Source organism: Thunnus albacares, chromosome 2, assembly GCF_914725855.1.
Source record: "Thunnus albacares chromosome 2, fThuAlb1.1, whole genome shotgun sequence".
Lineage (NCBI taxonomy): Eukaryota > Metazoa > Chordata > Actinopteri > Scombriformes > Scombridae > Thunnus > Thunnus albacares.
In genome coordinates, this window is record NC_058107.1 from 13,580,765 (window position 1) to 13,606,340 (window position 25,576).

Consider the following 25,576-nt stretch of genomic DNA (forward strand, 5'->3'; position numbering starts at 1 on the left):
TAGGGCATGAATTAAACTGTTAGGTGATAAAAGGTTTGTAGTTTCAGGACTGCGGGTGCATTACTGCATGAGACAGACTCAGCCAAAGACCAGCACAAGTTTGAAGGGAGTTTAAGCACCACTGGTCATGTTGTAGTTGCAGAACTGTTACAACAAGTTTACAACAAAACTAATGAACATTCTGAAAGTACATATTAACAAATGTGTGAAACAGCTATACCTATCAGTCATTTACACCGATCCAACTGGTAGAATCTGTGTTACAAAGCCACAATACATCATCCCTTTAGAATGCAGTTAAAGACCCCTTGTGGAAACACAACTACCTCGGGTTTCCTGGCCTTGTATTCTGTGGTTCTTTTTATTCTCATATTCCACTGTACAAAGCAATTTAGCATATTATTTTAGGATCAGATGTCTGTGCAGTCTTATAATGCTGTCACTTAAACAATCCACCCAGTTTATTAGAATATTCAGTGACGAGTGATACTTCTTCCAAATCACATATTGCCAAATATCATGTAGGTTATCAGTAACTAAGAATATATTTCAGAGAGGTGGAATTAGGTAGGAAACACTGTTGAATTCTCTTCATTGAAAGTTGGTGGCAATCTGCAATGAGCAGCCTGAAAGTAAAGTTGTAAACTAATTCAAGAAAATGTCTGCAGAGCCAATTCAGTGGTTTATTAGTCATTTGGCTCCCTTGTGGTCTTACTTTTGTAAAACCCACATGCAGTGGTAATTTAGGAGGCTGTTGCGCAGCTGTGCCACTCAATGAATAGATTTCTCCCTTTGGATGCATTTTTTAACACAGTGGGGACAGGAGCAATAACACTGCTGAGGATTAGGCAGAGAATTTGAGTGGAGATCCAGCAGGAAAAGGGGCCTGTTATGTGATAAATTAATTTTATTACCAGCCATTTGAGACTAAAGCACTTTATTATTTTATATTCTACTACTTGGCCTCTGTGACTTTATGAATGGCCTATTTTCCACAAGCACTGCAAGCAGTGTAACAGCTCCAAACAAGACAAAGATCATTCATGTCAAAAGAACATAAAAGAGGAAGAGATGTCTTCCGACATCTGGTTATCTCATAGTCATCTATCAAAATGTGTTTTAATTTTCACACCAGTTGCCTAGGCTGTTTATTTCGGAAATGTTTTTCGAGTGAAGTTAGACAGCCCTGAGTTTTAGGCCAAAATGGCCTTTTAACTCTGAAATAAATATGCTTCTCATTTAGACATAAAATAGCAGAGGTTATGGGACTGGAGATGGGTGACCTTTGAAGGTGTATTTGTTATTCTCTAGCTCCCTCTGGAGGGAAAAGTCGCACATACATCACACTTCTCCAGATGGAATTCATACATCACTCCAGTTGACATGAATTTCATGCATGCCGGCAACACAGTTTGAACATAATTGAATGTTAACAACGCATAAATATATATTTCACTAAATCTTATTCACATAACATACTGTAATCTTCCTGTTTAAAGGGTGGCTGAATAGTGCATTACACCCCCCCCCCCCCCCCCCACCCCATCTGGATAATCTGAGTTTTCATGCACATTAACATGAATAAAATCAATCCACTTGTGAGACACACAAAAGACAAATCAGAGCCAAATCAGCGTCTTTATTTTACAAACAAACGCATTATTCTATTGACATTTTTTATATAATAAAAAAGCAATTTACAAGCTTAAGAACCAAAATGAAGCAGCACAGAATGATTATGAGTAAAATATATAATTTGAATAAATATATTTTATTTCATGCTATAAAATAAATTCATAAATGGCAATAGATACAACATCAGCTCTAGCTAGCTTCATTTACTTCATAGTTGTACAAAACAGTAGAGTTCTGAGGTTCACAGTTGGGTTGTGAGGTTGTATGTAGAGTGGACAAAACAGGAGTTAGAGCAGATCTGTTGTCATGGTTCAGTTCATGGTCTCCACTGGTCCTCGAGCTTCAGCTCTGTGGAAAATATGGGCTCATTGAGACCTTGAGGCAGAATGTTTGGGAATGGGAACCACTGACTGAGGACTTGTTTCCCCACCTGAAAAGAAGTGCACAATTATACTATGGACATAAAATGCATGTCCAATGAGACCACTTTTAACACTATATACCCTGAGTACTAAGTTTTTTTTTTTGCCTTGTCACCAATACATATGAGCCAGAGACATTATAGTGCAGAGTTTAGGGAGTTGTAAAAGGAAAAAAGGAACAATAGCTAGACTGAAAACTTCCCATCTGATCCTGAACAACTACAACTACAGTCTCAGTGCCTGAGGAGCCAAAGAAGACCGCTGAACCTCAACATGACAACAGATAACCCACTCCCAAAACAGTGGCTATACAGCCCAAAATCCCTTTCATTATTTGACACAGCTGGAGGTGCAACTCTGAACAGTGCCACTGAGTTGATGACTGAACCACACGCTCAGTTCTTGTGTTGCAGTTCACTGACTACCACTGGATTTTGATGAGCTTTTTAGATCACCAGCAAGCAACACCCGTTGTTCATTTATATATAGATTTTTTTTTCGGAAGAGGAAGTCAACCTGTCCAAAGTTTCAGAAAATATATAAAAAATAAATCAATATCAAATTGTCCTGGTCCAACTTCAATTCAACAGCTCCCTGACATTCAGTTTGTTTGATATATGACAGGCCAATATTTAATATACTTGATGATCCCAATACACCACTTTTAAAAAGGTTATTGCTTTTTTTAAAATAATACACAGTGGACAGAAACTGACAGAAAAGCTATGGAAGACTTAAGATTTTTTTCTAAGCCTGTATCAGTGTTCGTAAACTACCTGAAGTGAGTTTATTATAAAAGGAATAAGGACGAGCTGCAATTTCAAAAAGTAGTCTGACAGCCTTCCCTGTAAACACTTCCTTTTGATTACTTGTGGCCCATAATGCATCTCCTGTTCCTCTCAGAAGTGTGGAACAAAGAGTTGACAAAGAGTCATTTCGAGTGTGTGTCAAGTTCAGTTGGATCTGTATGTGTGTGTACTATGACATAACTAACTATAGTTCATGAAAAGCATTTCAACAATTTCCCCTCCATTCATCTATGATGAATACACGGACTTGTATACTCATTTGATAAGAAAAAAATAACCTGACTAGTCTAAAAGCACCATTTAAGGGGAAAAGGTCCCTAACCGAGTGATTGAGGCCATTATAGCTGAGTTCCTTAAGGGTAACTACAGAGATTAACTAGACTGCCCGGATGGAATTCTTATGTATAATCAACGAAAAACTAAGTGCACAACTGATGACAAGAACTCAAGTTTTAAATTTATCCATTGGCAATTTTATACAATTTTGTGGTTGAGCAACGTGCAATTCAGCTACAGTATATGAGGGTAAGCTTGTTTTTTTTTTTTTCTCCACAAATATTCTGTTTATTATCTGCTAAAAACCAAAGCAGCTGTTACCTTGCCAGATGCTCTGAGAGAACAGAGAGGAAGTAGATTTATGTTTCTCATGCATCTCCTTCCTTCATTGAAATGTCTAAAACTACAGTACATTGCAAAAATTGTCCTCAGTGGTTAGAGAGGAGGGATACAGTATAGTCTCTGAACATGTGGCAACAGCTTGCAGGGAACAAGTCTGCCTCATTTGACTGTAATCAATTGCTACTTTATAATCAGTTGTCCGCCCCATGACAAAAACAAAAACTAATCAAATGATAAAAAGCGATAAAAGCGGGGAGCAGGACTGAAGCTGAGAAAGTACAAAATGGACGAGAATGACTTTGTATAATTTCTATTCATTCCTAGTACCACTTAACAATAACTGATGTGGCCATATTTGATTATAATCTCTCTATTCAATCAATTTAAAAAGTAAAGAGGCACAGAAATCGAAGTGCCAGGATCTAAAATGTAAAGCTTGTGGCAAGGCACTAAGTTTAAGATGCCACTTTTTGTGAAGTATTCTCTCTTTTGTTTACATTGGCTTTAGACAATTACAATACCTATTGCACAACTTTTATATTGTCCACTGTTTATGGCTTAATAGATTATGCTAATTATGACTTAGCTGCTTAATGCCTTCTTAGCAAATTGTTCAAATTTTACACAAGTGATTGTTTTAAGCTGGGAACGTACATTCCTTGCAAATAGCAATGAACTAGGCCTACATTAAAATTAAGAACCCATTTTCCTTAATAAGCATTAAATTATGAAATACACTCAAAAATGTACTGCTAAAAATCACCTATTAGTCTTTGGTGTGAACTCTTGGCACAAAATTGTTTTAGCAGTTTGTACCTTTTACTCACAAAACAGTACTGACAATATCACCAGAGGGTACGCATTTCCTCCTTTCCTCTACTGTATATGAAGGGCAAGAGTCATCATAGGCAGATTATAATTAGTCAGCGGCTGATTTTGGTGAGGTCAGATCAGCTGTCAAATCTGCGCATCACATCAGCAGCTGGCAGAAATAAACTTGACGTAAGTAAACATTCATCTAAAAAGTACTGTATAGCTTGACAGACTGTGGGTGACGATGACCAAAAGTGTTAGTGATAAATCCGTACAAAAAAAGATAATGAAAAGCTAGCTATACCGATTCTTGCAAAATTCCCTAAAATTTGGTTTGCTATCTTAACTGTCAATGAGTGAAGACGACAATGACGGCACATTCAGTGGAATAAAAAGGACTGCAATCTTGACGTAAGACATAATTGACAAAAGACAATATTCTCCCACAAAATGCACACAAAGTAGAAAATTATATGAAGACTGGAAAATAATCAAACTCAATTCATTGACACAAATTCAGCATGGACCAGATGGAGCAAAATAGAAGCATATAGGAGGTGCTCTTCAAAAAAGTCAATAAACAGCTGGATGGTAAATAAGAAAGCAGGATAGCACGAAAGGGACCACCCAGCTGAGCTTTAAATTTGCAAAATGCTATGATAGGATAATCAATCAGGCCTTATAAGTGCCTTTTTATGCATTTACTGTGAATGCAGATTCTTTTAAATCACAATGGAAATAAAACCAAGTCTTTATATACTAACAGCTTCCCCATCCCCTATGGTTCAAATAGTATTGATAAAATACAATGTTGTCATACGCATGACTTGTAGCCAATAGTATTAATGTGGTTGCAGAGTCTCATTTGAGTTCACATCATGTAGTACTGACTTTTTACCCAGAGGAAAAATCACTGCTGTGAGGCAAGTACTACTCTGACACTGCCGCATCAGATTTAAGACAGAGATTAGCAAATTTTATCACTGGGACAACTCCCATCCCGCCCACTAACTCTGCAAAGTGCATCAATACTTTGGATCACCAGCTACCTCTAACAACATTTACCTCTTAGCCTTAATCTAGCCACATCTATGCCAACACCATAAAGTAGGATTGACAAATGAGGAAAACATGTTCCAATTCTGCATTTGACCCCAACCAATGCAGAGAACAAAGATCACAGATCATTCGTCCCATCATAAAATGCAGGACAGAATGAAAAAAAAAGGGAAAAAAAAACAATAGCTCTTTCAAATAATGGAAGAAAAACCATTTCAGAATGGCTGAGATTCCTTTGTTCTTTCTGTTTGCATATTATTGAGACTAGCATACTATATTGATTTATGTGAACAGATCTAGAGCTGTTCCTAATGTGCTGAGTTGACAATGAGTACTCTTGTTTCTGTTAGACACTGAGTTTGAACATAGAAGCCTACCTCAGGACAAAACATGTTACACATATAATAGTTCAATATAAATCTGCCATCAGAGTATAGAGGAATACAAATGACTTCACTGTATGGACGTAATTCACCCATTTCATGGATGACAGCATCTAAAACCGCACCTTGGCCAACAGAGTGAGAGTAGTGATTAAATATAAAATCCTTAAGTGTTTTGTGGAACAAACATTATAAGACAGCAAAATCATTAAAGTATACAGGGCCATTCTTTTTCTCTAATCTCTGCATTTGCCAAAAACAAACACATAAGTAAGCTAGCAAATTTAATGCACTCCTAACATAGCACCTTCTTAAATCATCATTTTAACCTGGCTGATCATGAAACATTTGACATGGACTTTGTCCCTAATCCATACAATCAGCAAGGAATATTTCCCCTAAGTATCAAGGCTTTGTGTTGAGAGAATATTCTTTACAGGGTTTGGCAATAAGATACTGTACATACAACTGAAAATGGATTTCAAACGGTGAACGCGTCTGTGCCTGGTAGGTTCTTGGCTATGAGGTAGAACCTGGTGAGTTTCATTTAAGTTAAAATACTGTCTGTTATGAGTATGTAGTTGCATCATGAGGTATTGAACGGATATGTCACACGAAGCTTTGCACTGGCAGAAAAATCATTCCTTGTGAGTAAGTGACCTCCTGTGGCCACATGTGCAAAAACAGGTCAGGTAAAAAGGTGATATGACAAGCATCTTACCAGAGCTTTCACATTATCAATTATTGCAACATGCCTATATAACTCTGTAAATATGTTTAAAAAAAAACATGGAAAGATAAAAAGAGAAATCATTTAGGGGGTCTTGATTATTGGGACCTCCTCAAAAATAGTAAGTTGTAGCTCCCTAAGTAACTCCCTTTGCTTGAAAGAATCAAATTTCTACAAAGCACCCATTTGCTCTCTGCATTCAACACCTAACTTTCACAAAATGGACAGAAACCCTTGAAGGAAGAAATGTCCTTAGTAGAGGGAGCCGATTAAAAAGAAAAAAAGTCCTTTAAGTTGAGTTGAAATAAACATTTCTTAAAGCTTCCTTAACCTGAAGCAGGACCTAAAAATCACATCTCGATGCTTGAGCCTCCTCTGGACTGCATTTTGAACTCTCCTCCATTTCACTGGCTGGCGCCTCTTCTGCATATTGTGCCTCAAAGGCCATCCCCTCAGATGTATCCTCTTGGTCCTTCTGACCCGAGCTTCCCTCCGTCGTCTCTGGAGAGTCCATGTGATTGCTGCCCTCTGATGCTCCTATGTGCTTCTTCCTCAGGTGCTGGTTAAGGGTGCCCTGAAATGGGAAGCATTTGCCACAGATCTGACAGTGGAAGGGCTTGTTGTCTGTGTGGCCACGGATATGGTACTCCAGCTGGTCTTTCCTTGTGTACTTCTTGCCACAGAATTTACAAACAAATGGGGTAATTCCCATGTGCAGGCGCATGTGGCGGTCCAGGCTCCCTTTCTGATTGAAGGTCTTTCCACAGTAGATGCAAATGAGTCTTTCATTGTAGGGGTACCACTGACTCCGAAGACTACGCTCTCGCACATCGTTTTCCAACCCTGTGGGTCCCACAGCTGATTCGCCGTCATCTGAGCCTTGTTTGATATGACTCAGCACTCCTGCTGGGATGCCCAGGGGGCGCTTTGCCCTGGTTCGCCCACCTCTGAACCCACTGAGCATGGAGCGGGATGGACTGGAGCTGCTAAGGTTGACAAAGCATGGGGAAGACAGCCCTGAGTAAGAATAGGCAGCAGGCTGGATGACAGGACCATAAGAACCCACACTAACAGCCAATATCTGTTCTCCATCTACCAACTCTGTGTGGTAGCCATCATCACCAGCTGAGGAACTATCTGAGTAAGTGGGCCTGTCGATCTTCTCTATCTTCACATGCACATCTGTTACTTGCCCATCTTTGCCAATAAGTTCCACTTGCTCCGTTTCTCCCTCCATGGGAGCATCATGCTCTGACACGCTATCACTACTGCCACGGTCCGACTGGCCTTCCTCTTGCTGCTGTCGCCCCCGACCCAGGCCTTTTCCTGCGAGCTCCAAGCGTGCTTCGTGTCCTGCCTGACTCTGCCGGGAGTAGTAAGGGGGGGAGATCTGGGTAGGGTTTACAAAGAGGTTGCTGTCATTGACCCCATTGCGGCTGGTCTGCGAGTCGTCCTTGTCTGGGCTGCAGACACTAACTGGGAGGCTGATTTTGGAGTGGATGCTCTCAAGGATTTGGGTACATTTATCAATGATGGCCTGCATCTGCAGAAAGCTGGCAGCAGTGAGGAAACTGATAATATCCTTGAGCTGCAGGGACATATGACCTGTATAGCAGAATGCAAGAAGCTGCTCAAAAACCTCAGGGCTCTTGATGACCGAGATGGAAAGGCCACTCATTGTGCTGAGAGCTGAGTGATCACGAAAGTAGGGTGAGCTGGCTGCCAGCACAGCCTTGTGGGCTCGAAATGGCTGGCCCTGAATGTGAACGATGATGTCACACAACTTCCCTTGCAGCCGCAGCTCATTGAGCTGGGTCAGAACCGTGTTGCTGAACTCCGGCACATCAAACTCGATGTAGCTGCCGTCGTCCATGTCTTGGATATGTTTCTCCAGTTTGTCGACAGCCTAATGATAAAAGACAAAAAAAAAATAATAATAATATTAATTAAATGGTTGATTAAAATTGCAACATTTTAAACAAACACTCAGTTTCATCTAAGCAATCCCCAAATACACCCAATTCATTTGTTTTTTGAATAAAATTGTCAATGACAAAAACACAAGGGTTACTTTGTACAGTTTGTAAGAAAATATAGGCCAAAAGAAACAGCAAAAACAGCATTTCATATCCAGACTAGGCAAACTGTAAACATTTCACATTCAGTATAACTCCAATATTATCAGCAGATAACAGATATAATGGTATTTACATTAATGTTAGCAAATTACAAAAATATACAAATTAAAAGCCATTATTAAATTGTTACCTGTTCAGAACATAAATGAATTACAGGTAGTGTATATTTTTCTTATGTTTAATATATACTCGTATTTTTATCTTTAGATATAGGGTTAGGTGATATGATGACATTGTGTGACAATATACATACATCAACCTTCAAGATTTCAGTTTGGTAGCTATCCCTTCAATATCTTTTTGTATTCGGCCATTATACATTATGTTGCAAACATAATAGATAATTTTGTCCGTATTGCTCAGTCCTATTAATTATTCATGATATGATGTGTCCAAAAGTAACTTGCCATAATTGCCATGAACTCTCATATGTTGATATTGACCTCAGCCTCAATAATCCGGTACCAGCCAGGCTCTATTGTTGAGGAGGGAAAAGGAAACAATACAGAAATCTTTAAAGAATTGCTTAGGTACCCTGATTATAATGGCATAAAGTTTAGGCTATAGACTGTCCTGTTCAATTCAATTCAATTACACATTCACAATTTCACACACTGGCCTATAATATACATGAGTAAAAAATGGTCTTGTGTGGGGAATGTGGATCTGGAATAAGACCCAGCAGCAATTTTGCAGCAGTTTGCTGGTGGAATGACTGTCAACTGCCTCATTAAAGTATTGAGATGTTCTTCACAAGCTAAAAAACAACAGACATCTGTTAACCCACAACTGGAAACCCAAAACTCATGTTGGTGATTTATAATCATACTAACATGCATATGGCATTCAGATATGCTTTCATAATAGCCACCATTTGGCAGACAAATTTCTTTCAGTGTAACATACAAAAAGTGCAAAAGTATGAGAAGGCGCCTAAGCCATAACTGAATTCTTCACTTGCACATACATATATACTGGTACTAAGCACTTCCACATACATGAATACTCTCATGAATATATATACATATATAGGTGCATATACATATGTACATAAATACAGGCATGCACATACATACATATACATGCATGCATATAACACATAAACCGATACATACACATGCATGCATAACATGAGAATATGTGTGTATGAGTATGAGGGTGTGTGAGTATGTATTTGTGCATTTCAGTATGTATGAATGTGAGAATGTGTTCATGTAAGTATGTATACAAGCGTGAGAATGTATGTATGTATGTGTGTCACTGTATTTATATTTGTGCTTGAGTATGTATATATGCTTGTGTTAAGTATGTGTTTGTGCATACGTATGTATGCATGTGTGTGGTTGAGTATGTATGTGTCCGGAAGACACTATACTTTAACAGGAAGTTGCTACCACAACATGGCGCTACGGTGATGATGACTACTCGTGAAGGTGCAGACAGGCACAAACATGAAGAATGAGCATGTTATTTTAATTGTTTTGATTAGCTTCCAAGTCCATCTCTGAAACAGCAATAGAGACTTTGTTATTTAATTTTTCCAAAGTTTATTAAGATGCATCGAGAGCACACAGAGTGATACCAGTAGCCGTGTTATTTAAAAGGTAGGCCCACAAGAAAATCGATCCACACAATTCTGTGTAAAATGTCATCTTCTTGACAGGCACATCGACAGTAATCACAAGCTTGTGAGATAGAGAATGGTATTCCATGGCTGCATCGATGGCTACAGTCGCACCATTGTTTATCTGGAATGTCTTGATAACAACAGAGCCTCCAGTATAGCGTGCCTGTTCCAACAAGGAGTGCAGAGCTTTGGCTTGCCATCTAGAGTGAGGTGTGACCATGGCATGGAAAATATAGAGGTTGCCCAATTTATGCTGAACAGAAGAGGACTGAACAGGGACCATCATCACTGGTCAAAGTGTACACAATCAGAGAATTGAAAGGTTGGGGGCAGGTCTTAATAGGGTCATGGCATGCTACTACAATGATTTGTTCAGCTTCATGGAACAAGGTGGCATACTCAACTCCCTTTGTGAACTTTTTTTGTTTACATTACATTTACCTACCACATGTTCAAAGATCAATCCAAGAATTCAGAAACCAGTGGAATAACCATGGGTTATCTACCTTACAGTTCTGGCTCTGGGATATTGTTAGTAACACTGGATTTAACATAGCCTAGTTATACAAAGCATATTTCAAGTTGATGAAAACTTTGGAATTGATGATGATGGACCTTTGCCTGAACAACAGACTAATAATGTTGTTGTTCCTGAAAATACTTTCAGTGCAAATGACACAACTATAGAAGCGATTCAACACTTTGTTGATCCATTAATGGATGAAGGAAATCATGGGCCCTTTTTGGCCGTTGTAAATTTGTATTAAGTAGACAGTCAGCATATTTTAGTTCAAGAAATTAAAGAGAAGTGGGTTATAATGGTGTAACCTGAAGGGAGGATGAGAACAGGTGTAGAGATTTAGGTATAGACATGATAGAAGCAATGTTAGACTCCATAATGACACCGACAAAATGCAGTCTAGAACGTTATTGCTTGAAGAAATTTTGATAGAAATATGGCACCACCAAATGACCACCACACTGACAAGCAATCGGTTTGAGTATCAAGTAAAAACCATGAAAGCTTTATAGGCTATACAAAAATTTGTTTTTACAACATGGCCTGAGAAACCTGCCACAGTTTTCTTTAGTACAGTATAGTGCTGACACATCTGAAATTTATGTATTAGTATATGTGTTATGTTATGTATTTATGTTTTTTCAATTTAGAGACAAGTTTTTTTCATTGCTATGTAGGGTAAAAATCCCTATTAAGCCCACCAAATCCGCTTTTCAGACATTTTTAATATATAATGCTCCAATTTAAGTGTGAACATTTTCATTAAAATGAAAGTCTAATCTCTAATTAATTTATAACAATTTCTAATGTTTTTATTGTGTAATTTGTCAAAATATGTCAAAAGTATGGCATGGGCTTAATGGGTACCTATTATAACCTTTAAGCCCATGGGTGTTCCAAATAAGCCCACTTCATGACTTGTTGATAAATAAATATATATGAAAAAATCTGTTCTATTCAAATCTGTAATCTCTTAGCTCTCAATAGCTATTTTCAATTTGTCTCCACTTCAATCTTATGGCCTGTAAATGGCATTTGAAATGGGCGTGACCAGCCATTTTGCTGTGTTGTCATCAGTCTTTTAACCATAGATTCAGTGAATCTATGGTTAAAAGACAATATTTTATTCTATGCACATGATATTAAAAAAAAACGACTATATGCAATAAATTTATACATGGTGTGCTAATATAACATCAACAGTATTAATTGATCATGCAGAGAAATAATTAGTTATACTCATTTATATCCACCCCAAACAGTGTAATTTTTTTTGGTAGCGTCCCCTTTAAACCACCCATATAAAAATGTTAATTAAAAAGTAAATAAAGATAAACATCACATTTATTATCTATTTAACAGTACAACAATATAAACTGCATACAAAAATGTAAACTATACATACTTATCATGCTTTATGTCATTGCAATGAACCATACTATGCAGCTACTGTATTGATGCAGCATGTGGTCTGTTTGCTAGCATGCTAAAACTCATATTTTGATTTCAAAAGACACAATATTTCTAATTCAAGTAATATTTTAACATTTGTCTTATTCAAGTCACTAATCTCTTAAAATTTTGACAATAATTGAGTATTTACCAAAAATAGGAGTAGAAATATGCAAAAATGTTATTTTCTGAGGGTACCAAAATCACCAAAGTTTTTTTGCAACTTCTTTTGGGATCAGCAGGCACATGTCATACATATGCTTCGATAACTCAATATTGACAAATCTGATTGACTTACAATGAAAAGTGTCATTGATGTAACAAGCAGCTTCATTGGAATAAACATCAAACAGCAAAAAATTATGTTTTTTTAAAAAATTTGACTCAGAAGTTGCAAGTGGGCTTATATGGTATGTGGGCTTGACATTTACCTCTTTGATGGAAACAAATGAGCTTGATATTAGATATCGAGCTTGATATGGAGTTTGTTTGCCATGGAGTTAGTTGAAATTAGACGGCTCTGTGTCTGAAATCAAGCATGGTTGCTGCTAACTTTAAACCATGTCACCATCCCCTAACATTATTTAGCCTCTGCCATTCTCAAGATGGGTGTCAACAATTCAGGCAAGATTTTAATGGGGTAAACCATCTTGTGCAACCTATTACACTATCAAAGACATGGACTTTTAGATGGTTCTTTCACTCTGGCCTAAACCAATTTTAGTATGTTATACACAATCAAAGTGCCAGCTCCATGCCTATAAACATTTAATTTGATGTCAGCATCCTGGATCCCAAAATAGCAGGTTTAGATCCTTTTTTCATTTTGAGCTAAACATGCCTGTGTCCCCACATACACCACCTCCATCACTGTCCCTTGACACAGAATTCACAGTTTTGATCTTATACTGTCAAACTCCAAGTCAAATTCAAATGCTACAAGAAATCAAAAAATTCTTTCAAAGTAAGCAGTTTTGTGATCATATTTGAGCTTTATCAATATGCATTAGAAAGCCAAGTGAATACACCAATAAATGGCACCTTCACTGTCCAAAATGCTTCAAGAGCAATCACCAATCTATTGCCATTAATATGGACTAGAGACTATTGCTTTTCACTCATTTACTTCACCTTATGAATTCAGTCTGACTCAATAACACAAGAAATGGTCAAACAGATTATATTTAATAACATTGCTTCAGGTTTAAATTCAACGCATTGAGATAAATGAAAGCTGTCAGTTAAGATGTGACACATTTATATAGAAACATAACAAATGTGCCCTTGCATCTGCCTTAGAACAGAAAAACAAATGACCAAAAAAGCTGAACAGTGCTGTAGTTGAGTGAAATATACATGTAAATGTGTACACAACACAGTACTTATTTACTTTTTTGAAATATATTCCATTTTAAAGTTATACAAACATTAAACACAATAACATTGCTGATTACCTTAACAGCTTAAGTGCATTTTAAAACATAACCTATAACTAGAACTGGGCTTCTACCACTGGTGCCTCACTAGCTTAATGCATGTTTGACATGCTTGAGGTTGGCCTTTAAGCCCTGCCAGCAGCCCCAAAAGTTACTTGTGGAGCTATTCGGAATTGCAGTGTCACTTGCATTCCCTGTATCAAATGAACTTTTTTGAAGTTTTGATGTCTGGTGATGTAAAAGTTTTGTGGTGGTGCAAGTGTGTCTTAATCAGACTAATACTGTGTATGACTATTAACCTTCTGTTTCTTCGAGGTATGAAAAAATTCTCTTCTCAATGACAATATTCTGTATGTCCAAATAAGAATAATGGCAAGAGTATGCTTTGATAGTGTGTTTGTTGGAAGCCTGTATCAAGTAACCTACAATCAACATTTTCAGTTCATTCCAGCTACTCCATGCCAAACCCTTGGGTGTTTTGAATTGCGAAGTCCATGTTAATCTTAAAACCACTGTAGGAGTTGTAGATGGGGAGTCAGAGGCAATTGATGCAGGTATTATCTATTGGGAACCTCCTATCTGTGTCACTGTCATGTAGAAACTCAACGGAGGGACAGGGAGAGAATCCAACTGGGGGGACATCATTTGAGCCTGTTACAAATGCTAAGATGTCTCCCAGCTTCTTTCGTCCTTCCTCTAGAGGCATAGAAATAAGGTTGTTTAAAACAAGAAAATAACTTAATATTCAATAAGTATATCATTATTAAAGAATTGAGAAAGAGAAATGATGGCCCACATGGTGAAATTATTCAAAATCACAATGTTCCTGAATTTACCATCAAAATAAGATAAATAAAAGTGATTTAATCCAAAAATTGAGACATTACAATCAAACTAACTTATTTCAATTTTTCATGAATCTTAAAATCTGCTATGTCCTCCAAAACAGGTTTTGGAGGACCTGTCTGGCCCTTCCACTATGCTGCCAAACAGGGTTTTGGACAGGAAATTTGGTTCCACCATGAACCAGGCAAACAGCAACAGCCCTCCCAGCAATAAAGTATTTGTCTTCTTTAATAGCTGGAAAAAGAAAATAAAGCAAAAGAATACATTAGAGCATGTAACAGCTTGCACCCAAACAGAACACTGAATACATTGACAATCCGAGACCTTAAAAATTACAGTCAGCAGAGGTGTTTCTGCAAAATCACATTAAAAAGCAACTAAATCCCAAATCCAAATAGGTTTGCTTTCAATATTTTCATCTAATGGTGAAAAGCAGGGTAATGAACTATCCCACTTTCCTATGTACAGTTGGACACTTACACACAGTTGTGCCCCAAAAGGAAGTGGGAAACATCACAGGAGTAATACTAGCTGCCACTACTTGTCACAGCAGAAGAAAACAACATTCTTTTCATTTTTGTAAGGTTTTTGCTAATATTTTCTGTATTAAGGGTGAGACAGTCTACATAATTTGCAGCATCTCCACATTTTATCCGGAAATCTAGCACATAATTATTTCTTCTTCTTAGTTCGAATTTCTATTAGTTCTTGGGTGACTTTTGGCCTTAACACAGAAGATACTTTTTACACAGACTGTTACTTCCATTTTTAAAACCATGTAAATTTGCACCAAACATGAATACAACCTTTGGCCTTTGTGCACTTGACTGGGGTTTGTGCTGTCGGTGTAGAGAGATTTTCAGGTAAATGATCATTTTAAGCTGTTAATGGTACACCATTAACAGTTGGGTGTTCACTTAATGTTTATCTGTTTGAACCATGGTCTATAAAACACAAATATGACATTCAGATGAAAAAAATAGTGATGAAAGTTACTTTTTTTTTTTTTTTTTTTTTTTTTTTTAACATGGCTCATCTTGTAACTACAATCTAAGACGCCATTTTGAAGGAATTCATTCATTATTCATCATTAAAATGAGCCACTGGCTTTTAAATGGCTTGTAGTATTAGGAGCCCTTCCATCTTTCCTGGCATCAATAACAGCTGCTGCCCCACAAGCCTGCCAAAGCAGGGGTGGGCTATGCAAATTTATGATTCTAGGTGTTCGCTTGATTTTTGATGAGGCCCAGTTGTGAAAAAAAAAAAGTTTTTCTGGTGACATTAATGGCCATAGAGAACCTAACTGAATAGTCAGGAGTATCACCATGTAAATAACATCCCAGACTGCAACATCCATGCCAAAAATAGGGTTCATGTGTGCATAATATTCAGAAGTTATGCAAAAATTACTACGTCTCACATGTATCATGTATTTGAAAACATACCTGTTCAATTCAGTGCCAATTTGAGGCTTCCCTCTCTTCGTTCAAACATTTCAGACTGTACAAGTGCTTCCATTGCCAGATGGAGAAATTCCCTTTTAGGCCCACCAAGGTCCACAGCCTCTTCACTCATGCCTTTGTCATTTGAAATCTTCACAGACATCCTGTGGTAGGGGTCGTAAGTCGTTAATTTAAATCTCCAGATAGCTCCATCCAATACAGATGCAGTTTATGTTAAGCCTGCATGCATCTCAGTGTTGATCTTTGCAGCAATCTCAGACAAAATTTATTCAACAGGAATCTCTTCAGATGAATTGGCTTTTCTGAAAATGCAATTGTAATAAAAAGATAAGTAGGAGTAACATGAATGCAAATATCAATTTTCAAGCCAAAGTCCATTATGCTATTGTGGGGGTATTTGTGAAAAACACATACAACTTATCAGTAGCCTACTTTCTATGTTTAAGGAGCTCGCCCCACAAGCTGTGAAAAAAATGTCTCATTTCAAATACTGATGATGATGCACAGCTTCATGCAGAAATCGGTATCACCGTTTTGCTATCCAGCAGTGGATGCAAGAAAGTCTACAAAACAATTAAATACATTGGTACCACTGAGTACATGAACGAACTTCACCTTTATGATAATCTGTTAAAATTAGATATTTGTAGGTACTGGTCAGAGTGTGAATGTAGCATGAGGGCACTCCAGCTTATGCATGGTTTTCCTTGCCTATGTATTTCTATAAGGTGGGTCCCCTAAGTGTTTGTTTTTTTCTGACCACCAAGTTCAAAATGAATAAAATATATCTAAAACATTTTAGTCTTTAAGTGGTGTCTTCAGATACAAATTTGGCTAGGTAGTAGAAGACAGACAGATTCTGTTGTTTTCCATCAGGTTACAAATAATGCAGAACAGCTTTCTCCAGGAAAACACCCAGGTCAGAGTCAGAAAGTTAACAAATTATTGTAACCAAGTAGTAAGCAGTGGTTTAAGTGAAAAAAGTGCCAATACTCCCCTTATTTGCGATTTGCATGTTGGTGTGGGTATTGACTCATAAGTGCCAGTACTGCGTAACAATGAATACTAGCCCAAATAAAACACTTGCTACCAGCAAGTTGTTTGCAAATGTTAACTGAAATCTGAGTCATGTTTTTGTGATTCCAGTTCAAGTGCAACTCACTGGTATGTCCACCTACAGAGTTTTAGGCAAGACAGTGAGAGGGTTGAGAGCAAGCCAAGTAAAAACAGAGACCGCAGCCTCCACCACACTACACAGTCCCCCACATCAACATAGCTCACATTGCTGTATCTTTCTACAATGCTTCATTCTGGAGATATTGGCCAAAATGTGATTTTTGAACTTTGAGTGACCTTGACCTTCATACTCCAAAATTTAATCAGCTCATTCTTCACTCATTAACAGTCCCTCCATGAAGTTTCATCCCAAATTCCTCCTTTAGTTTTTAGTTACCTTGCTGACAAAAAAAAAAAAAAAACAGAGGCAAAAACATAACCTCCACCCATCTTTGATGACAGAGGTAAGAAAAAGAAAATATTTTATCATTAAAATTGAGTTGTTGTTTTTTTTTTTTTAATATTTAGTTCAAAAACATAAACAGTGTCATATACTATATTACATGGCTTCTCATTTTCTATTGTTTACTTAAACCTTAATTGAGTGGATTTAGGCAGTTATTTTTAAACACAGCTAACCAGGTTAGGGCGCAACCCAATGGCAGTAGTCTGAGAGGCTAACAGTAATGAAAGGGGCCATCCAGATACTATCCAGTACAGCAAAAATAGTGAGAGGATGGCAAAATAACATTCTTCAAAAGGGGTGATCACAAGGCCATATTTTGCTATGTATAACTGATTGCTGTACTCAAAGATTTAATTCATGCTGCATGTGTTGTATAATAACAATAAAACAAAATCTGACCCTGTAACATTACCATCGTTTTTGTTATTGTAGAAGGCTAATACTTAGCTAGCTAGCTACTTACTAACATTGGGTTTTTAGCAGGCTAATGTAGGCTATATTACATTCCTTGGCTATTTTAATACTAACAGGGTTTGAAGGGGGACACTTTTCTGAAGCATCAAAGAACATAACCTTTGAACATTGTAGAAAAAAACTCACCTTTGTCTTCTTCTGGGCTTCTATGCCCCGAAATACGGGCACGTGTTGTGTTGAGCAGACTGGATGACAGAATTTGAGAATTCCCTGCTGAGTTTGGAGCTGCTGGGTTGCATGATGCTGTGTGATCCCAATAGTTGAAATAACCCAGTTAGCTCTCTTTCCATTTGGATAAATAGTGCTTGATTCTTGACTTCTGTTGTTTTCCACAACTGTTGCAATGGCATTGATCACAGAAGGAGATGTAAGCAGATTCTGAAGCTGCTGCTGGTGGTTGGTGTGCCACCTTGTGATAACAACTCCTGGTTAAAGTACATTGCCTTCCAGATACATACATACTCAATCACAAACATACATACATTCATACTCAACCACACACTAGGGCTGGGCGATATGACCAAAATCTTATATCCTGATATAGGTCATTTCATATCCCGATAATGATACCTATCCCGATAAAGCACATTTTAATTCAATGAATAAATAGTTGGTCCGTGACAGCGGTGGAGAGTTGGAGAGCTGACAACAACTACACTCATTACGTTACTGTAAGTGCAATAAAAGCTTTGCAAGTAAAAAAAAACAACCAAGAAGAGTAATTCCAATGATGAAAAATATTGCCATTGTGTGTGATTTGTGATACAACGAAATAAACAATAGAGCATAATATGAAACGACAGACTTTTTCTATCATCACACTATATATATCATCATACTGCACAGCCCTACCACACACATACATGCATACTTATGCAAACACACATACATACCAGGCAAAAGCATATATACAGAAAGGTGACAAATTAAAAGGAAAAACAATCATAAAATGTCTTGATAAGGTGTTGGGCCACCAGAACAGCTTCAATGTGCCTTGGTATTGATTCTACAAGTCTCTGAACTGTACTGGAGGAATGAACACATTTCTTCCAAAAGATATTCCCTCATTTGGTGTTTTGATGATGGTGGTGGAGAGTGCTGTCTAATACATCAGTCCAAAATCACCCATAAGTGTCCAACTGGGTTGAGATCTGGTGACTGTGAGGGCCATAGCATATGATTCACATCATTTTCATGCTAATCAAACCATTCAGTGACCCCTTGTGCCCCATGGATGGAGGCATTGTCATCCTGGAAGAGACCACTTCCATCAGGATAGAAATGTTTCATCATAGGATAAAGGTGATGACTCAGAACAACTTTGTATTGATTTGCAGTGACCCTTCCCTCTAAAGGGACAAGTGGACTCAAACTGTGCCAACAAAATCCTCCAAAGCATAACAGAGCCACCAGATCCCCTCACTGTAGGGGTCAAGTATTCAGACGTGTACCGGTTTTTCCTTTTATTTGTCACCCGCCTGTGCATACTCATGCACAAACATACATTCTGACACACATATATACACACACACATACATATATACATACATATATATATATATATATATATATATATATATATATATATGTGTGTGTGTGTGTGTGTGTGTGTGTGTGTGTCCGCGCGCATATATATATAAATTTAGCACAAAAAGTAAGGAAATTTGCGTTTGGTAGATTATTTCTTTGTTGTAACAATGCTTCTTGGCAATAAATCTTATACCCTTGGAAAGCCTGTTTATTCCCCTTTTAAATTGTGCCACATTTGTAAGGAACATGCATTTGTGGGATGAGCAGCAGAGCTGAGTATGTGGGTTTCACCCATGAAAAATATGCCAAATCTTCTCTGCCAATGCCAAACAGCTTATTCTGCCATTGACTCGTTTGGTGGATTGGATGATTGAAGTTTGAAGAAACAAGACATTTTGGCACTTTTAACAATTTATTCATTTAACAAACAGGAGCCTCAGTAGCGTGTGGAAGAACCATACACAGCTACAACAGCCTAGCACCTCCTCCTCATGCTGGTCACCAGCCTGGTCACACACTGTTGTGGGATGGCATCCCATTCTTCAACCAGCATTTGTCGCAAGTCAGTCAACGTGGTTGTGTTGGTCACTCTGGCACGAACAGCACGCCCAAGCTGATCCAACAAGTGTTCAATGGGGTTGAGGTCAGGACTGCTGGCAGGCCATTCCATCCTCTCCACTCCCAAATTCTGGAGGTAGTCTCTGATTAACCCCACAAACTGACAAATGCTGGTTGAAGAATGGGATGCCATCACACAGCAGTGTGTGACCAGGCTGGTGACCAGCATGTGGAGGTGGTGCCAAGCTGTTGTGGCTGTGTATCGTTCTTCCACACGCTACTGACGCTCCTGTTTGTTAAATGAATAAATTGTTATATTGCCAATATGTCTTGTTTCTTCAAACTTCAATGATCCAATCCACCAAACGAGTCAATGGCAGAATAAGCTGTTTGGCATTGGCAGAGAAGATTTGGCATATTTTTCATGGGCACAACCCACATACTCAGCTCTGCTGCTCATCCCACAAATGCATATTCCTTACAAATGTGGCACCATTTAAAAGGGGAATAATATATATATATATATATATATATATATATATATATATATATATATATATATATATATATATATATATATATATATATATATATATATATATATATATATTTATGCATATATTGTGCCACAACATAAACAGGATCAAGGGCAAGTATTACAAGGAGTGTGAGAACAAAAAAAAGACAAGGTCGATGATGAAATTCAGAATCTGAAAATTCAATTCCACACTATTTCATCCTTCATTTCATTGTCATTTATTCATTGAATTTGTTATTCTTTGTTCATTCATTACCATTATTGTTAAGCAGGAAACTGAAAGGAGATTAACTGATTGCAACTGATAACATAATGTACCAGTACCCTACATAGACTGGCTGTGGTGAAGCATAACATATGAGGGTATAGCCTACACTACATTTGGCAGGGAAAGAAGAAAATCTGGTTCTGCTTGGAAAGTGAGCATGCACCAAATGTTCCTAAAAAGTCTTGCATGAAGCCATTTGAGGCTTTATGGATATATCTGAATAAATGAGTGTCAGTAATGACACTGAGGTAACCGTTTCTGTAACTACTTAATTGTTGATAAGGTTTGTTGACCTTCTCATTCCTGCTGATGAGCATACCTGACGATTGCCTCTCCCAGCATTGAAGCACATTTTGGCAAAATAATAGATCAAAACACCCCATACAGGGGACTGCCGCACAAGTACTCACATACCACCTTTTCACAATAATATACTGACTTGAGCTGGTTGATAAAATATTTACAGACATAAGGCCCTGCTTTCTCAGCAGAACTGGTTAAGCCACATTTTGGAACACCACGACATCGAAATCAAATTTTACTGTACCTACTACAATTCTGATTGTAAAGGCAAATATTTCTGTTGCTAAAAACAGAGCATGTTTCAGTTCTCCAGCTTAACCTTCCTCTCCCCCCACTCCATCTGCCCTTATTCCATCTCTCCCACTGCACCTCCCTCCCTGCCCCTCACTGGCAATTCAGCATGATCTTCTGCATACTGAGTCCCTGTCAGCACTTTGGGAACGTAAACACTTTCTCCAGTTGCCAAGGCTTGCCAAGACACCTGTCCAACAAACCATATGTTCTCATCCTGGCACAGAAGAGACAAGAGATGTAGCAAAACAGGGAGAATCTTAAGGTGTACATTACTTTCACTCCCTCTTTACCAGCCTTAAAATACAGCATGTTCATACACTAAAACATTTCAGTGATGGCTGCCAACAGCATGCATACTGGAGCCAAGCTGAAGGGCAGCCAAAGAATGCATGCTCAGTGGTTGAGATGCACATGCTGGGTGAGGGTCACATGCTTAACTCACGTGAGAAAACCCAAAATGTTTAAACTCAGCTCAAAAATTCCATCTGTGGCTCAAGTTCCTTGCCTGGTAATAAACCTATTTGATACAGCTGCTTCATTTGGGTAAGTATGAAAGATGCTACATATATTGTGATTGTTAGTCTGACCATAAGGTCAGCACAACTCTGGTGGACACGCATCACTTAGAGCTTTCAAGTCAATAACTTTAGCATGTCACGCAAAAAACCTAAACAAACAAACCAAAAAAAAAAAAAAAACAACCATTAGAAGAAAAATCTAAGTCAGCAGGCGTGCATTGTATGCTTTCTTCAACATCAGCAGCATTTAACCTACTTTGAAAAAACAGCTTGTGGGGCAGACCAGACCCAGCACAGAGTTGCTTAACAAGCAAAGGTTGGGAGAGCAGTTTAGACAGATGGTAAAAAAGAAGATAAAAATAGATTTGATTTTGATACATTACAGGGTAGGTATGATGTGAAGAACTGAGAATAACATGGGTTACTGAAATTGTTAAGCTTGGTGGGAGCTCAGTATGCAGAGCTAAGCACTGTCTGTATCTGTAGCCCTTGGGTGTTTTCTCTTATTTGATTTCTTAAGAGTAAACAACTGGAAAACCAGAAAATGCTCACCTTTCATTTCAGCTGACCCATGTGCTTATCAGATGAACCCAAGCGGAAGTCTTAAAGACTTGAGTCCCTTTTTCAACAATATATTCATTCTAAAACTTGCGGTTATAGAAGAATAACATCCAGCCAGAAAAAGGCTGAACAGAAATCATTACAGACAGAATTATACAGTGTTTCATACAGTAAATCGTAAGTGAAGTAAATTTGCCATAGTCAAACAATCAAGTTCTTCTTGGTGACATGGTGTCACTCAAGGCTGAGAGGGAATCTGATTGGTGCGTCTAGGAATTTTAATGACACAAAAAGGTAGCACTAAGGCATCCACAAGAACAGCCAGATGATATCTTCTCTGTTTCAAGTATCTGTAGTCACGACAGGCAACAACTGATTTCCATTCAGATGAAAGTAAGTAGTTGATAGGGAACCTAGGTGATTGACAATACCAGCACTCTGACTCTTCCCTCCATAACTGTTCCTTTCCTCCTGCACCAGATGTTCTATCTGCTGTCAACCTTGACAAATTTGACGTATCTTGTTCGCAGCGTTTACAGTGCTTTTGATGACCAGCACTAATTAGCTTGGATATTATCCCACTACATTGTCTTTTCCCCAAGAGCCACATTGCAGTTATTCCACTATTTCAGTTACAGTTGGCAGTGACACATTTGACACAGTGCTCTTAAAACAAGTTTTATTATCGCCAAATGGTTAGGTTTTGCAAAAGGTGGCATAGAAATCAAGCAAGGCAGCTGCTGTTTCTGTTGAAATGAAGAGGAACCCTGCATTTCAACAGTAAATGCCTACATGTATAATCAGTTTTTCTCTCTTTACTTCGGGTAACAGCTTCCTACATTTCCTAAAACTATGAAACATATCCCACAGCTAGCAAGTAAATACTTGAGAACACCTTTTACCATGTGATCTACAATACATTAGAAAATATAGTCAAATCTACCGTTTATCAATATTCAAAGTGATTATTATCACAATATCATGAGCTAAAACCAAAATTTTATTTTCAACAGTTGCCACAAATATCAGGGAAAATGACCCTCTCCAAATTTATAGTATGGCCTGGTAACTGCCTCAGACAAAATGAGTACAAACAATAACCTCTGACACTGTCCTAAAACTCCCAAGAATTACCAGATAAACACAACAGACCACACAAAACATCACTTTATGCACCTAGTATTCAAAGGCTTTGTCTTTCACAATCACTACGGATTTCAACAGGCGGTTCACACCAATGTAGTTTTACAGCTTATCCCAAACAGAACCAGGACTATAAAAAAGAAGGTTGGATGGGTGCAAAGCCATAAGCCTACTCATGCAAAGGTCGTAATTGGTTTGGCTCCACTCTGTTCTGACATGCCTTGTAGTTAAAATATTCAGCCAGGCTTCAAATGCAATAGTCTGGGTGGGGGGGGGGGGACCAATTCTGTTGTTTTCACACTGGGCTTTTAAACACCACACAGTTAAACGCTATGTAAATGGATGTCACAGTGATGCTAGTAAACACAAAGCTTGGGTCCTAGGTGAACCCAGGTGTATTGAATAACCTGCCATGTCCCTGCACTTTGTCCTTTCCTGCCATAACATTGTATCCAATTAGTTTACAAGTACAGTAGTTACCAAGAGTGTTGCTAACACTAGTATCTTAATCCATTTTTCAGGTAAACAGATGTCCTGCGAAACCCTGTGGGTAACATTACAGGTTTATAGACTGAATAGAGACAGGCCTGCTGCCACCTCATACATGAACAGCAGAAATGAAATAGGATTTATTATTATTAAAATTATTAAAAGTATTTGTTACACATTTAGTGTCTGAACTTATTCACTGATAGTTCATTATGCATGGACACTGGAGGACATTTGCACCTACTGTTAAACCCATCGTACACTGCAGATATATTGAGGAACAAATGTGCAGTCTCTCAAACTTTATTGCAAACCATTCTGTTGGTAAGTTAGTTAGCTACGTTAGCTATTGATGTTTAATGGAGCAGCTAAGCGTTAGCGTTAGCTTGACCAGTACATCCACCTGCCTTTTGTCTCTTATCTCCACTGTTTGTCTTTTCTGTGGCAACGTGTACATTTATATTAAAATTAGAAAACTGCATCGGCTCACAGGGCCGAACCGCCCCACTATCAAGCAGCACAAGCATTGGCTAACTATATCAGCTAGCCTGAAATCGAGTAAGCATTTCAGAAAAAAACCGCAAACTTTCACACAGACTTCGCTGTTTTCACGCATGCTGGATTAGTTTGTTTACACTTTGTTCGTGTTCTTCTAAATATACAAAAGCTTGACAATATTTTATCGTTTGATAGAGAAGTTACAACGTCGAACGCAGGTACAAACTATGAAATTGCTACGATGCTAACGCTAGCTAGCTTATGCTAACAGTTAGCGCTATCTTAGCTATCGACCATCCCGTGTTAACCAGTGGTCCAGGCTAGCGCTAGCGGCTAACATTAGCTAGCAATTAGTTGCTAGCGTACGACCGCTGGTAGTCATTTCCCAATTACTAACAATAAGAGAAGAATACACTGACATAACAAACACATTATGGTCACCAGTCCAAGTCAAGGTTGAAGTCCACCAAACTCACCGTCTTGCAGATTAGCATTAAACGTTGTCCATTCCCCTCAGTAGCTCGCTAACACTACAGCCAGGCCTCCCCCCCTCTCCAGTCCAGATGTGTCAGACAGTTGCTGCTGCAATTTTTTGCATCAACAGGAAGTGTTCTTTTGGCTCTTTGCATTCATTCTATCAATGTGTTTTGCAGCAGCCCCTCCCATGCTCATGTCAGTGTAATGTACTGAGACATAATGTTCTTAATGCACGACGTGATGGGAGGACTTAAATGTGAAGTAGCCGGTCTCCAAATTGTTTCAACAAATAACGTGGTTACAGTCTTATCTCCTGACTACACCCATCCTAGTATACGTCTGCTTTCACTTTACAACACTGATGGCGGGAGAAAGCACTAAAACTAGTGCGGGTTATCAAATATATTTGTTCTCCTGTTTTGTTAATGTTCTACTTACTGTAACACTATTTT

At 38.2% G+C, this 25,576-nt stretch overlaps 1 protein-coding gene across 4 annotated transcripts; it reads right to left on the bottom strand.

The window, feature by feature from the left end:
- Positions 1-3,967: 3,967 nt before the first annotated feature.
- zbtb34 (zinc finger and BTB domain containing 34) lies at positions 3,968-25,576 on the bottom strand. Of its 4 annotated transcripts, XR_006406118.1 has the most exons (5): positions 25,124-25,576; positions 18,074-18,190; positions 15,934-16,094; positions 14,542-14,722; positions 12,517-14,338 (listed from the first exon to the last, which is right to left on the bottom strand). XR_006406118.1 is itself a non-coding variant. In XM_044366597.1 (3 exons), the coding sequence occupies exons 2-3, from the start codon at positions 9,024-9,026 to the stop codon at positions 6,813-6,815; spliced, it is 1,575 nt and encodes a 524-aa protein (XP_044222532.1). In that variant the 5' UTR covers positions 9,027-9,082; positions 25,124-25,549; the 3' UTR covers positions 3,968-6,812. The 4 variants fall into 4 exon arrangements, 2 of the variants coding, with proteins under 2 accessions (XP_044222532.1, XP_044222525.1); XR_006406117.1 differs by lacking the exon at positions 18,074-18,190 and having other exon boundaries at positions 25,124-25,575; XM_044366597.1 differs by lacking the exons at positions 12,517-14,338; positions 14,542-14,722; positions 15,934-16,094; positions 18,074-18,190 and adding exons at positions 3,968-8,375; positions 9,015-9,082 and having other exon boundaries at positions 25,124-25,549.